Here is a 16,742-nt window from a genome sequence, read left to right as displayed (position 1 = left end):
ATACCTTGAAGACATATTTGTAAACAGCAAAAGCATCAGCTACCTGTTTACCAAGTTACGGATGGTGCATTAGGGAAACGAGGCGAAGACCAGGAAGACAGTTGCTTCTCTGACTCCCTACACTCGGCGATTCAATATCCTCATATATCCCTGAGATAACAGTGGAATGGTGGTCAGAGTACCGAGCTTATAACCTAGGAGGTCGCAGGTTCGACTCTTGGTCGGATCAGCGTTGTTCTATCTTGGTGTCGTGGCCATGAGGAGGCATCTTAACCCAACTTGCTTCTCTCCAACCAAGGGGAGTAAATGGGTGTAAATTCAATTCTTAATTGCGAAGATTCATGAATAGGAAACGATGAACCTATAACACGAGCCTTTCGTTAAGGAACCGAAAGTCACACAAGTGCGGTAGTTTCATTAAGAGCTAATTGCGGTGAAACAGGCCGACAAAAGGCCCCTGTCTTGATCACAGCGTAAAAGCTTCCCGACACTGGCATTCTGTTCTGGTAAAAGCCAACATTTACGAGTCCGGAGGCTCCGGGAGTGAATTAAATGGTACTAAAACTCTTTTAAGCTTGTCGTTAATCCACTTAGAAATGCCTTGTTAAGTTTCTGATATCAAAATAACCTGGTCTATCAGACGGGAAACCAGTGACAGGTCCAACGTACTTTGTAAGAATGATGCAGCTTTTAACCGTATTGGACAAAAAGCGAGGAATAATTCGAGGAAGAACTTCACTTCCGCACTAACCATGCCAAGAACTTCGCAAAATTCTAAGCATCCGCAGGATTTCTGAACTCGGAATATCCAAAATTGATGAAGCGTTGCGCGTTCAGCATTCTCGGGAACCCGCCAGCCTCCTTTTATCGTGGCACCAGTCGGAATTGCCAGCATACCGATCGGCCGCAAGACTTAGTTCCCCGTCCCGTCGATGGTATCGGTGCATGGTTTGCCGAAAGCATCCTCATGAAGGAGAGATAAAATGGTTTCGTACGTGTTTCTTTGCCATTTTCAACGATGTTTGTTATAAAATTTCACATCGGTGATATAGATTTACATGTACACTTATTGAACATCCACCCAGATAGTTCACATAAAATGATTGTATCGAAGTTTATCTACCATATAAATGTACGGTTATCTGTCTTAAATGGAGTTTGTATGCACCACCAACGCAATCTAAAAGTGACCATGAGAACTCAATATCTACAATTTACCTCTCAAGATAAATGTGTTGATGTGATTTCAGTTATCGAACACTGGAACACCACATGTTATTAAAGGGATGCCTCGGTCTTGCGGTTCGGTCCATGCTGTATATACCACAGACGAACGCCATTCCCATGGCAATAGTTGATTGTCATAGGAACACGGCAGCCGCAGCGGGAAATCGCGCTCACTCGTGGAATCAGGCCAATGCACACACAATCGTGTTGGCCTAACCAAAAGATGTGTTGTAGTGAAGGAGTCCATAAACGTTTGTCCGGGCGAATGATGAATGGAGGTTTCGATGATCTTAACCTCTCTATTCGCTAATCGAACGTTCGCTGAACCCAATAAATGTTATCAAAATTGCTCCATTAATCCGAAGTCAATCGAAACTTAGGTAAGCGGTAATATCACATGCGTTTAATATACCAGTAAAGAGATTAATAATCACAGAGTTCAGCTTTATCCGATTTCACTGCCATGTGCCCCTGGTTTTCCGAGGCTACTGGAGCCGCGGCCGCGTCTGTTGGTCGTGCTTATGGCCCAGAACATCCCCGAGACGCCGGGCGAAGATTTAATTTGCCATTGATCATTTTCATCTGAGGTTTAAGTCGAGGATCGGTTGATTAGATTTGACTTGGGTGATCGGTTCATCTTGCGTGGGTTGTTTGTTGGGGTGGATGAAAATAGATACATTCAGCAGGACGTTTTCGTTGATCGTCCGTTTGTTTTTCGTTCTGAAGATTTGGTGATACGCGACGTGAAATGCTCTGCGGAGTAATGAGCCCCAAGGCTGTTATGAGTGATAATACGATATTTCATGTCGAACAGAGAGAGTATACGTGCATAGAATCCATAAAAAGCAACTCTACCATGCGTTTTCCATACTGAGCTTGCAGGTCGCTAACTTCAAACTAAATGTCTAATTTGTTCTTGATATTTATGTCTCGATTATGGAAATGATGTCTAACGGGCCGTGTAGCATTGTCCAAGGGTGCTAAGGGGAAACAACCTGGAATGAGTCCGGCGGATGGGAGATTGCTGCTGAGTTACCCGAGGCACACTGGCCAGTCTCGTTATTGAAAACCAAAAAGGATGGCACCTTGGAAGTGTGGCATACATGTGGCGGCGCATGGCGGCGAGTAGGAGTATGTTCCTCCTGGCCACCTAAATCCCACGCCCAAGTTGTCCCTTTAAAATGGAGTGCCGGTTGATTGGAAAGGTAACTGTAGAGTGTTCCCTCTTTAAAGCCAAGTCCATTCAGAGCACCAGTGATTACCGAAATTAAATCTATAACGGGACTTCCTCAATTTGGGGGTACAGAAGTGAAAATAAAGTAAATTGGGGACAAGTTTAGTCCGCGTTCTATTGCAGTTTGGGCTGTAATGCGTGATGTACCAGCCGTTTGTCATTCATCACTGGCCGGAGTGCTGTGCACTATAATTCGCAAATAAAGGCCAATTGTGTAAAGGCAGGTAGAATCTGAATTCGAGTCATGGGAATCTGAATCAAGCCATGAAACATCCTCCCGTTAAGAAGTCGCCACGCCCTGTGAAGTTTCAAGCACTCGATGACACTATTTCCAAGTTCTTCTCCTGTCTTCTAGTTGAGTGAGAGTGCGGTTAGGAACCCTGATTAGCTCTCTACCCCAGCAGAAGGTGAACCGACATGGGCATGTGGAAGGTTTATCAAGGGACAATTACTTGGTCTATTTATCACGATCTTCTTTTATCAAATCTGTTCTCTGGAGGCTGACATAGCTGAGGCTATAAATCATCCATAACACGGACACCTTTGAATGACTCCGCCACAAAAGCTCAACACTTATCTCCCAAAAGAACCTGGCTGAATTAATGGCCTTTACATGGGAAACTATTAGCGATGAATTGAAAAGATGACGATATTGAGAAGGAGCATTTGGAGCAGTATGATATTGTTGTTAAGAGAGACCTCACGCGTTCCTTCATCTAGATCAGCATCAGTTTAGTCATCATCATCATCATCATCATCATTGCCTTCGTCGTTCTTATAAGGCACAGTCACATTCAAAGTCATAATGGCCACGACTTAGGACGGTTCTGTAAACGAAGTCGTTATCTATGCGCAGGTCCAATTTGGAATAAAATCGAAGACATCACAAGATACATGTGGCTGTATAGGTGAGTGGGCCGGGAGTCAGGAGAGTGCGCCACCTCTCTAAGGCCCTCCCTGTCACCGGCGTAATGCCGAAACCAAACCTCTCCATTGGAAATAAGGAGAATCAGTTTCATACTTGGAAGTATTTCGTCCTGATCGCCAAGTGCTGATACTTTGAGGGAGTGAAGAGGACTCAATGGCTGTTGCAGTAATTACAAAACCGTGAATATCGAGAATTGTGACTGTATTTTATAGATGTCAAGCATGTTAGGACTGGCAAGGAAAGATGTCTTTGACATCCCAGTTGCTTGAATGGTCGGTTACTTGAATGGTTGGTGATCCGATTTGAGTTCATTCTACACCAGCTTACATCGACGATTCTGATCACGCTTGACTCCCTGCTTGAGTCAAGGTACATTGTACGCATACCTTCAGGTTGCATCATTTCAGAGTCTTTGTTAACAAGTTCGATTGCTGTTTTTTACATGAGCTTGATGTTACAATACAGTGCACCATTAAATGTGTGATCGGACTCGGACAAATCAAGTCGCATAACACTCGTCACGTGATGCTAATCGGACCAATCAAGTTTAGGATTGTTGTTTTGAGAATCAATCGGATCTAACAACGAGAGTTTCATCCATACCGTGTGAGATGTACGTGTGCACTGAAACGGGACGACTAAAGCTTAGTCTCACTGACTTTCTCTTGACGAATATTTATAAGATAATTTTAGTTTCATTGTTGTGGGCCATTACATGTAAAATGTTACATGTTAAAACCGAGGTAAAAGCCCCTTCTCGCCTGATTAAATTATTCATAATAACCACTTCAGAGAAAGACAGGTCAATGGCATACTGCACCCTTGGTGTCAAAACAGTTCATTTGAAACAAATGCGAAAATATCCGCAAAAATAAGTCTAAATTTGTAGCAGAGATGATTATACAGCGCATAAGATCAAGAGATTTAGACAAATTAAAACACTATTCATGAATCACTTGAGAGTTAATCTGACGTGTTGGTATTGTTTAGTGTTGGCCCTTTGGCTGTCTGAAGTGGTGACGAGGGCGTATACATGTAGGTTCCCTTGTCATTCATTTGGTGTTAAGTCGCCTGATTAAACTAAACGTTTGAACGTCATAGTCAATCACACTTAAGCTATTTAAAAGCCGAAATTAGCGCTATGTTTTGGCTTGACCTCTCATGTTAAATATGTTAACACAGAAAGAAGTTTGCTGATGTGCAATTATTGTAATGACGTTGAAGTTAAATGTATAAACCATAGTGTTCACGTACATGCTATAACCATGTTCTAGTTATCTCTACGTCGAGTGCGTACACCAAATAAGCATTGTAAGTCAAGTCGTCCCTTACAAGGATGCCATCATCTGGTAAACTGAGAACTCCAATCCCGGCACTCTAACTCCAAACATTCCCAAAACCAAAATAAACCCATGCATTCATTTGTGTATTGATTTATGCGTTGTTCAGAGATCAATGACTCGACTTAATCATTGATCCTCGGTTGATCCGCAAGGTGCGGCTCAAGGGTTAAGGTATGTTATCAACAATCTCAAGAGAAAAAAAAACACATTTGTTCTGTCTTTGTTATTCGTTGGAACAGGCTCCGATCCGCGGTTCATCTTGTGGAGGGATGGGCATGTCAACCTATGTCTTTTATGTTTTTACACCATTTTACATGTTAACTTTCGACCGAAGTGTAGTGAATTCCTCGGAACTCAAGCGCCGCATTTGCCATAATTTTGACTCTTTCGGCCAGGAAAACATGTTTTATATATCTGATAAACACCACTTTTATTTAAAGAGTTGTTAAAGTAAGAAGTGTTATGAGTGTCACAGTTCTTAAACTAGGAGGAACAATGGGCGACGCTTCCACAAATTAGTGTTTCAGATGAGTGTCACTAGAATATCGCAAACATGTTCCTAGCAAGTCGCGACAACATGCGACACAAATATTAACTTTCCGCGAAATTAACCTGATTTGTTGTTCAATTACAAATTCAGATTATGTTTGTCTCTTTGCTGATTTTCAAGATTATAAAGTGCTACATCACTTAACTTTGGACGACAAAACTCACCAAGGCTGCGGGTTTTTGTAGTCTAAATAGTTTCTTACATATGTATACAATTGGCCAAATGAGGCGATTCAAAAGACTGGACTCTCTCATCGTTTCTTTGTAACGTTAGTGAGATGCTTTGACGATCTGTATACCTAAGAAAATTGCATAGCTGGCCAATGTAATGCAAGTTAACCTCAAATCTGACGTTAAACAAAATCACCCCTAAGCGGTTTGAGGATTATCAGATTTGCCCCCAAACATACCTCTAATGTTTCTTTATGCACTCTTACACCATTGATTGCGTTAAAGTTATTGCCAATGCTTAAATCATTCACCTTGTTATTCCCAATCGACTGGAGATTACTATCAACAGATCAAGTATGAACCGAGATTTATCACCGATTGAGAAATGTTTCGGCTTCGCACGTATCCGTCATGTTTGTCTGCTAAGGAGAACGCGAATATGATGCATTGGCCATTTACCACATATGGGTTGGATGATGATACCTTATGCCAGCTAAAATACATAACGAATCATGTCTGACGTCAGCAATACGTGTACGTCTCAGCTACGTGTACATTGTATAGAGTATCATGTCTAAAACTACACGCCTTATGTCAGCTACGTGTATAAAGCGATATGTCTCACGTCAGCTACAATGTATGTGTATAAAACGACGTCAGCTACGCGTATGTCAACGTCAGCTATATGTCATGTATGTATCACGTCTCTAGTCAGCTACGGGTAGAACTGTATCATGTTTCCTTATTGGCTATATATTATGCCTCACGTCAGCTGGCTTCATGTATGAAACTGGATCGTGTCTTACGTCAGCTTCGTACAATATCATGGGCGTAGTACGTGACCTTGAAACATGACCCGTTGACAGCGGGTCACTCAACCTTGCCAATGACCGGTAACTGTTTAGAACTTGAGGGCGAATATTCCAAATCTGAGTGAGGACAATGCCATCCCTGTCAGGAATTTGATCCCTTGAAAAAAGCCCGCCAAAGTGGACACTGTCGCTGACGCCACTGGACACCCTTTTAGCGCATCAAAACGTAGTCACAACTCGCTACAAAGAGGCGCAAGGTAAATAAGATTATAATGAAATGAAGTTCCAGAATTGTCGCGTACAAAACCTTGTAAAGTCAAGAGCTCGGCGACAATGTTAGCAATAATAGAGATAAAGAGATAGCAGAGGTCGACGCTTCAGGTCTTGTGGCTCCGGAGTGAAAGCGGTCGATTATGTCTCCACGGTCGGAGAGCTGATGTCTTTATTCGCGGAGCCAACCAGGGGCGGTGGACAAAGACACACGTTCGCTAATTAGCCGCCTTTACTACTCCAAACCAGCGAACCCCAATTCAGTTCCAGGAACCATTATTCATGTTCCGGGCGCCGCTCAGTTCGCGGCAGTAATTTTTGTTCATTCAGACCTGAGCAACGCGACTGTTTACGAGTCCGAGACTGCGTTCTCTGATTGTGACTACTCCGCAAGAGAAGCGAGGACTCTCACTTTGCATACGACCAGATTCGCGGTGTTTTATTGGTCGATAGTTAAAATGGCTGCGCGAACGCACAACATAAACTACAGCACGTGAGAGGACTCACCAAAGAGGATCCATCAAGCTTGCACACATAACGTTCAATTTTTTTTCTCTCACGAAAGTTGTTTATAACGTAATTCAGTTTAACAACTTTATACATCACAGCTACTTTGCATAGGATACTTCAGGAGTACTTCACATTTCGCCCATATTCATATTGATATTGTGTTCCTTGGATTTACGAATGCTATCGACAGTTTAACTACGAATTGATATTCTTTGTCGCCACTCTTCTTCGTGTTTTGTTTACGCCGGAACCTAACTGGAATAGATAGACCTCATGGTCAATAGAATTTGGTCTGGAAATGTAGACCGTCGTCACTTGGAGTGTTAAAACAACATCAACGTACATGGGAATAATATTACTTGTTTTAGTAAGGTTATCTACCGATATATAGAATTCTACATATCTCCAATGTAATTGTCTGCTGCTACAATCTCGTACCCTTAAGTGTTGGGAGCACATTTTTATCTTTTCTTGCGAGGACGCTGTTAATACGATGTTGGTGTTCCGGAACTTAGTGTTTTTAATACCCCTCCTCTGGGGGACTGTGACGAGTACGAAACTTCGCGACGACCAGGCAGTCATTCTACAACATGCTGTCAAGAAAATGTTAGGATTTAAGGAGTTTCCGAGTATACGGCATCACAAACAAGAGGAGATTGAAGAAGCGCCGAAATATATGTTGGATTTATATGACAGATACAAGTTTAGCACGATCCCGAAAGATGGGAAGAGGGGAAACACTGTGCGGATGATATTCAGCCACACAGGTAAGGCACCAAGTTAAAGACCTTTCTCTTTAGTTAGTTTAGCATCCATCAAGCAAGTTTGTGGCGAATTAACGTTCTCTCCCTGTTATTTGGTCTCATAAGCTTGGCTGTGACTAGACTGGAACTGTGAGAAACCAAGCGCTTTACAACGAATGGCATAAGTCCAGAAAATCAAGTTGCCATGACAGGGATTCGAACCCCAGATATTTGAATTGCCGGTCCTCTGCTCTGCTAATGCGTCACTCTCTGATTGTCAGTTGCTGAAGCTACAATAATCCGGGATTATCCCTGATTTGAGGACGCAGTAGATGAATTGTAGTGAGAACTAATCATGATTTCCAAACAATTACCTTGGTAATCTCAGTTCCCTAATGAATCACTGGTATAGAAGCGGCTTTACTGTCAAAGGAATTGTGTCTTGCTGGAGTCTGGGGCTGGGCGTAACTCCTCCTCTTTGTAATCACCAGTAAATCTGTTACTTCAGAGTAATTGTGGTCAATGAATGACGAGGATTATGGTAACTTCGTCAGTCATGGCATCATCTTTGTTACATCAGACTTCGTGTTTCTTTTATCACCCTGAAGCCCAAAAGACAACATTCTTTCCAAAACTATACCTTCGTATTACCAACGTGATTGCTTTTATTGACTTTAAAAGAGTGCCAAATGCCGTTTATTGAGACTTCTTATCTTTATAAGTTAAGCATATTTTATTGTAGTAATTAAACATGTAATGAGTACTACCGTCAAAGGGAAAGACCTTGATAGCTTGACTTTGTTTGCTAAGATTACATGTAATTTCTCTGTCAATGGCGGTCACTTCTCCAATGGTCTCCATGGCGAATTTGAAGTACCTGCGGCGTCACACAACCTTGTAAAACTCGTCGTGTATCCGGGCGGAGTTGGGCTCAGTAATGTGGGAAAACACTAGTTTCATTCGAAACTGTCTTGAGCTGCATGGTTCCTTTTCCAAATACATGGAATTGGAGGAGTGAAAATCTTGGTTGGCAATTTCTCTTCGATCGGATGCAGTCTCACATCGTCAAGTAAAGCATTGCTCTCCCAAAGCCATGTCAGCGATAGAGCGGTGGCCGGAGACGGAGTATACCCGACGAGTGTCAAACTGACCGAAGTAACTTATCACAGTGAAGTGCAAAATCTGGTGTAAAATTTGTCAAGGAAGGCAATTGCTTGAGCACTCTGTTCTTTATCAAAAGCCAAGGCAACATGACAACTGACAGGTACCTTGTAACAGGAATCTCGCGATCATATTGGGTCATCCCGGTTTTTCTGGTCCGCTACACGCGCTCTGGCATGAGCATGACACGCCATGCCGTTCCCGTCGTCCACCGTCTGTCCCTACACGTCCTATCCTTGACTGTGACGCCAACAAGGAGTCCGTGGTCCAGGAAACGAGACAAACTGGGGCCACGGACGTCGTACTGCCGAGCGTTCGACAACCATCAACTTATCTCAAGATTAGAATAATCAGAGAATATCAGTTAAGTTCAGGTATATCCTCCATATCTTCACACACTCGACGTGCTTCCGAATTGTCAAGGACCATCGGTATTGTGTGACAGTACCGTGAGTTACATTATAGCTCTCCTAGCATAAAGGTGTTGACATGTGAGACGGCCATGATCCAATTTTCAGTTATTTGAGACTTGTAGTGAACCACGGTACTTCAGATGATGGTGTAAATTGTGGTGCTGTCATACAGAATGTTCTGAGAGTTTGGAATTTACGGAAGTTTTTGCAGCTTTTTACGGAAGTCAGTACAATATGAGCTGAAAATACCGCTAACGGAGAGCAAGAAATCTTAATGACTGTGATTTCAAAACCAGGCTCCATCCTTGCTACGACCAAATCAATGCGCTGTTAAAATCTGTGTCAGAAATTGCCCATCGTTTTCTGTCAGCGGTCAAGGTATTCCCTGGAGCAACGCTTCGTACACGAAACATGCTGCAGAGCTGTCTTGCGTGGTACTCAAACACAATGAATGCATGGTTCGATTCCTATCGACGAAAAGGCTGTTTTTCCAAATGCTGTGAACCGCAGTCACCTTGCTGATGGACAGGTAGTAATTTGCTGGTAAGTAATGAGCGATCATGATGAATTGGGCCAGGGTGATTCAATAAAGCAGCCAAAATGACACCGGTTCGCTAGTCAGCGACCACGTCGAAGCATTTCACCCTGGGGAGAGATGCACACTCTTAAAATTGTTCAGTAGTCCTTAGTATAATAACTGAACTAAACATGTTTTTGATGTATTCTGAAGTACTGTAATTGCGTATGGTTATCCATTTACACAGAGAGTTGTCTAAACTTTTATCAAATGAATGACTTCACTTCTTGCGGAGAGAAACACCACAACGAAAAAGATAGCTCAGTAAATATTGGAAAAAATCACAGCATTTTAACACTAATGGGTTAATAGTTTGAAATTTGACTAACAGCCTAAAAACACCTTTTTGTCATGCACTGTGACACCATGAAAAGAAAATTGATGACTTATACTCGAATCTGTAATGTCATATCCATAGGTCCACTTGGCTTACTTTCCCAGCTTTCACCAATGTTCTTGAACAATTCTTCTTGCACGGCCAATGAAAATCATGATAAGATATAAAAAAGAAGTTGATCTTTCTCGAGAACAGATAATTTTTTCGTTCTATCTAATGCTCGTTCACTTAGTTCTTTCTTTACATATATAGTATTTTGAAAAAGCATTGGGAGGGGCCCTAATCTTGTTTGTTATACATTCCTAGTGGTGGTCAACGTTCCGAGTTACAAAGGATAATTAAATTGCTGTGTGTGTGATCGTCAGATTTTGCCGGTGTGATCATTGTCCGATCGCGCCGCTTTCCAAGTGGTTGACCAATATCGACCTTGCTCCTCGTGGTTTTTGCTGATCGAAGATAGCCAAAGTTGGCCGGACTCGAATGTGGTTCACGATATCTCCTTCCCATCTCAAACTGCTGCCTCTCCTGTGCGATCATATGGTCAATCGTATTGTCCGGTGGTCTCGTAATAGCTTTTGCATCAATAAATTGGATAACATTGCGTCCATCCCAGGGGTCGGCGTAACCGGACTACTTTTATCCGCGTCCACACCCTCCCCCCACCCTTGGTGCAAACACGATCGATGTTCTACCAATAATCCCCGCATCGGACCCTAATCCCCTCAATACGAGAACCAAACGGCGTGGACATCCGAATGGCTCAAAGTTACAAATCATATTCAATTTCGACGCATTACCGGTGCTTTGAAGTAGGTTTAAATTCACTCGTATAATATTGATAAAGCTTCCTCGGAAATATATCTGGCAGTGGTCACTAATTTCCGTCGCCATGATAGATTTTCTGAAAGGTAATTTCCTACGCCGTTATGAGGGGTAGAGACGGTAACGGTGCACGGCCAATCTGTCGAAGATATGTTCCTGTGGCGAGAGGAATGGATCAACATGCACCCGTCAGCTATAATCCATTAACGTAATTGTCATTAAGATGGGGCGATCTATCACAGATCACCATAACTTCCTTTGTCTTCGCCATTATCAATGGAGGTATCTCTAAATTCTAAGTTTCGTCCATTAGCTTGGCAGGCTTCGCTGTCATTTTTCCATATCCGGCACATCTCCCTGTAATCTTAGAAACATATCGATATGGTGGCTCGGGTACGATTTCTTTTGGTATCGTCGTTGGCACGGTCGACTGTTGTATAGTTCATGAGGTGGGTCAGGCTTTGGTGACTCTCAGTCCGTGGCTGGAAGTTTGTCTCATTGAGGAAATAGTCAGGATGTATACATGACTGTATAGGAAATGTGGTTGGCGAACCAAAAGTCAGGTTTACATGTCTGTTGAGAAATGTGTTGTTCTAAACCAATGGTTTTATTGGACTTGGACCCCGTTACTCAAAACAATACTGTTCGTGACGGAAACACATCAATATTTTAAATCAGGGTAATGAAGTCGATACGTTTCTGCAGTTTCATTTTCAAAGTCACTGAAGTATCTGTTAAGTACCCCGGCAAGAGCTATCGAATGAGCTACTTACCACGCTCCGGTGGGCTATTGTTGCGAACTTATACATTTTTAATCGAAATGTAATTCTAAGCTACTTAGTATGTAGTGCAGAGATGATATGCCTCTTGTTTACAAATGGTACGCGAATATAGTTTATCGGGTGCAGGGGATGTCAAATGATGCACATTTTATATAAGTATAAACCACAAGGGTGTTAACTCGGTAAATGATGTTGAAAACTCGCTGTCAGCTGAGTGTCATTTCTCACCGAAATCTTACCAGACAACGCGAACGTATGTGTGCAGTACATGTGCAAATAAGAAGCATTAAGCATTATCCAGGGCTATAATGAACAGTACAGTATGCCTGATAAACGACGATCTTAAACCGAAAGAAGTACGACGCGAATTATTCATTTTCTGAGCAGGTTAACTGCGACAATTAAGATCAAATAAAGAGGAATCTTCATAATATGAAGGTTTGTACACAATGTTGGGTGGCCTCCCCCTACAATCTGACTCTGAATGTGTATGTCGGAATCGGCACTGGGTCGGAATGGAATCCTTTTGATTGAAGGTAGAGTTAGATTGTGCAAGGGAACGTAACCACTTACTCTTCAATTACTGGCTGTGTGAAGGCCTAATTCCTTAACTACTTCTTGAAGCCCTCGGGGACATACTCATGTACGATTGCAGGCTAAATGTGCATCTGTTTACCATTTCTTAGAAAGGAAAACTGTGAGAGGTTCCTCCTTTTCTGATGTACTGCCCATGGCAATAATTGAGGCCGTCAATGCAAGAAGGTGGTCAATAGAAACTTATGAAAACTGAGTTAGTGGCATTTGATAACTGAGCATTCTCCAAGTCTGGCATCGGGGGTTGTCTGGTGGCAATCGGGCACCTAGTGTAATGAGTTACTTGCTCATTCAACTCTCACCATATCATGATAACTGGCCAATGGCGAATGAAGGATTGCCGCGAATTTCTCCCAGAAGCGGTTCGTTGCATAACCAGCTATAGATGGGAAATGACTTAGGGGGAGCAGCAAGGTCATCGGATGATTCAGAAGTGCAACTTTCCGTAATGTAGGCTTAGGTGGGTCAGTGCCCCGGGGTAGTTGCATCAGTTTGGTGTTGATTGAAACTTGAGGTGACCTGACAGATCCTAAGCCATGGATGTTTCTGCCAATATCGTATCCTGGGGTCATATAGGAAAACATAGAGGTTTTCTTCTGAGAGAAACCGCACAAAAGAGCTCTTTTTGAGTTATTTCTCTCGAAATGTTTGTACTTTTACCGATCAACATGGTGAATTGGATATGCCGAACCTGAGTCCTCGTGATTACCACTTTGTTTAACATGATAAGAAAGTATTTAGAAAGTTAGTTTGTAAACGGTGGTGATTTCCGCATTCATTAACTCAGTCATAAAGATATAAGGTTTGCTCTTAGTTTATATACAAAGAATCAATTAGCTTCCAGTACATGTACATTGCTATTACCATGTTGCTAAAGAAAACATGTAGAGGATGTGCCTGCTATCGCACGCATTCGGTTAGCCATAGGCTAGGTTAGCTATCATCATGAAAACCCACTTTTTTATGATAATTTACGTGCTTATTTTATGTGTATGCTCATGTATCAACAAACCAATAACATGCGTGATCGAAACCTATGACCTTCCTCCTCAACTCCAACGATACATGTGCTTTATGTTATTTCTCTCTGATGATCCTAATATTTGCGTCTTGTCGCCAAATGTCTCCTGTCCCGTGGCGATACCGAGTCTTATCTCACCAAGGACCAAATGTAATTTAGCATGGAATGTTGTAGCATCGAGATCAAGCTACGAGAGGAATTGATTGTCGATCTGAGCGAGCGGGCGCATTCTTAGGCTGACAAGGATGGAGGACGGAGTAAGCTCAGTCTGGTATGTACGTTCAGGATGGGTATATATCCAGGTGTCTCGATCATGGTCGTCAGGGTACACTCATGGCACATGTAATGGCAAAAAACCTCTATTCCTAACCTAGAAGTAGAGGGTTCCATTGACCATCTTTGAGATCTTTTTCGACAAAACGACCTTCGCGGGTGTTAATCATTGAGTAGATTTCTGGCTCTTGCCTTTTGACACCCTCTTTTAGATTTGTAATGATTACAACGTTGCTACATGTTAATGGCAAGCGGGACACTGCTCAAAATGGAGATGGTATCACAGTACAAGTTGTAACTCACTGTATCAGAACCGACATCAGCACTTGGAATAATGGTATAATGAAGCCTTCCGGTGTGTTTGATTCATATCTTTGCGGGGGCCACGACGCTTCATTATTAATCGAACATTCATCTTGATCAGGTCAATTTATTTGACAAGATTTTTTTCTGTTTGGTTCCTGTTGTTCTACTTCTCGATGTTCCATAACCGCCATCCTTGGCCTTCTTGCCGTTTGCTCCTGACAAGGATTGATCAGTTATGCTTCTCTGACCAGAGGGCCAGATATCCGTGGGCTGCAACCGAAAGTACAACCTAGACCTTGCATTTAGTCAGTATGAATGTATAGGAAATCAGTTCAAGGAAATAACTAGCACGGCATCCGAACAATAATATTTGGTTTAGGAAGGTTGACATTAACAATGCATTTCAAATACAAATGTTAAATTACATGGGCATGAACTAATTAGCGGCATATCTAATTTGTATATAATAAAAAGCATATTGGTCTAATAAGCTCAAGCAATTATTCCAATGACAACTGGCGCCATTTAAATATCTGTTTGTCCACCCGGAAGGCCGACCGTCCTCTGGTGCTGTGATAAATACGGAGGTTTTGGTTCCGAGATGCCTGGCTACACAGTATCATGGCCGTGACCCTGTATTTGGTTCTTGTACTGATTTGAGTGGCACGTTATTACATTAAATAGTGATATGCATCAGATGTCAGATGTACAACATATTAGCTTGTCTCGATGTTGCTGAGGATATCTCACAAGTGGCACATTAAATATACGAATATACGACCAAACTCCCCAAAATAAATAACGTCTCGTGATTGGCTAATATCTGATTGCTGCACCGGTGATGGAGAATTGGGCCCTTTTGATTTGACAATTCGAGCGGACGGCTCATCCAATCTTATTTTCGGAAATCCAAAAATTCACAGAGCGAGACTATCTATTGATATATCGTAGAGACTATCTATTGATATATCGTAGAGGCTACCTCGAAAATGACCCCTGTGGCAATCTGAATACAGCTTCCAGAAAGAGTCATTACAAATGTGAACCACATCAGATATCAAAGAAAACAAACTGCCTTCCCCTCAATTAGTAGCATACACCTTAAGTAACAAGTCCAAATGTTTTCATTCATTATTAAAGACTTCCAACAATGCCATCGTTTAGGAAGACACTACAGCCCCAGGAAGCTGGCCACTGATGGGTCGTAATGGACCAGTTCTGATATCATAAGAAAAAGCTAATTAATCTGATAAAAGGGCGAGGAAAGTGAGTAAATATGATAGGTTTGTTAGCAGCATTATAAAGGGTTCATGAACCTTAATGATTCCGACTAAACGCTATCAGGGAAGAGTTGCTAGAGGTTAATTCATTGGATATTGATATGTATAAACAAATGATTGAATTGATTCCTATAGTATCAACATTAAGACAGCGTTATGGAGTATTCAGAATGAAAGATGTTCCTCTGTTGCTCCTTCAATAGGTTGGGCGAGGATTTGAGTTCGATTAAGTAGACTTTTAACTGTGTCGAACAGAAATCCTTTGTCTCTCAGTGACTATTAACCTACATTGCAATACATGTCAATGTCACGACATCAAATTCAGTGAATGTTGAGTGTTCCGCCAAGGGTTTACACACAGAAATAGTGGCGCCAGGGCTTTTCCTGGTTTGAACAATTGAAATGAATATTTCATTACAATGAGCTTTGTCATTGTTGAACATTAAACGCGGCAAGCGAGGCGCATCGTTTCGTATAAGGGAAGTCAGTGACAGACTGGCGCGTTGCGTAAGCGTTTCTACAAAAACCATGAGATCACATTTCCCCTTAGCAAAGAGTCATATCCATGTGACAAACTATCAAAAAATTACCACTGAATAATGTATGCATTCTTACAAACATAAAAATGATGCCGAAATTCATAAAAATACCTGCGTCTTACGTTAAAAGCCGCCAAGGTCAAACATCAATAAATTTGTGAAACGGCCTAATCACAAATGACGAGCCAAGGAGCCGAGACATGGCTTAGGTGCCAGTACCACGCGCCAGAAGGTCAGGTTCATTAGTAGGAGGGCATGGATGGAAACCAGAACCAGGTTTGTGGTGGAAGCTTGGCGGGAACCAATCAACCCGGCTCCGCCTTCCTTTTTTGTGATTTGAGCACGTGACGTTCTTGTCGTTGGTTGCTTTCGTGTGCAGTTGTTGATAAAGTGTGAGCCGTATGGGTGTATATACTCTCATATATTCGAAATGATTTCTCAATGAGAAAATGATGTGACAATTGCAAAAAAACTCAGGTGGATCAGCCGCAGAACTCTCTCTTTAATACATAGATCTCCCCATGAAAGTTACAAGTACACCATATGATATGATTACTATATGAAAGATAAAATATATGAAAATACGTCCATAGTCCGATTTTGATAAACGAGCAAAACCAAGGGACATCAAGACTATCGCTGCGGCGTACGTTATCAGTCGAAACTGTCACATTCGAGACATAAAACCGTGCTTTCCACAAAGTAACGATTATGTGTTTTTACTGCGACACTTTTGAGTGCCCACTACAGCCGCATTTCCTACAAACTGAATTATCGCAGAATTTGGCGCCACTATGTCAACTTAATCGACGAGTTATGAACCATGTCCTCGGAACATGATTAAAATTTC

General features: G+C 42.1%; 1 protein-coding gene across 1 annotated transcript in view; it reads left to right on the top strand.

Moving 5' to 3' along the window:
* The first annotated feature begins 6,794 nt into the window (after positions 1–6,794).
* Positions 6,795–16,742, top strand: part of LOC135484122 (uncharacterized) — an 18,889-nt gene continuing 8,941 nt past the window's right edge. Inside the window, exon 1 of the mRNA XM_064765266.1 lies at positions 6,795–7,811. Coding sequence (XP_064621336.1) covers positions 7,538–7,811 — 274 coding nt within the window. The 5' untranslated portion in view covers positions 6,795–7,537. The remainder of the gene's footprint in view (positions 7,812–16,742) is intronic.

Source organism: Lineus longissimus, chromosome 1 (assembly GCF_910592395.1).
Source record: "Lineus longissimus chromosome 1, tnLinLong1.2, whole genome shotgun sequence".
NCBI classification, from domain to species: Eukaryota; Metazoa; Nemertea; class Pilidiophora; order Heteronemertea; family Lineidae; genus Lineus; species Lineus longissimus.
Note: the sequence above shows the minus strand (reverse complement) of the source record. Positions and strands in the feature narration are given on the sequence as shown.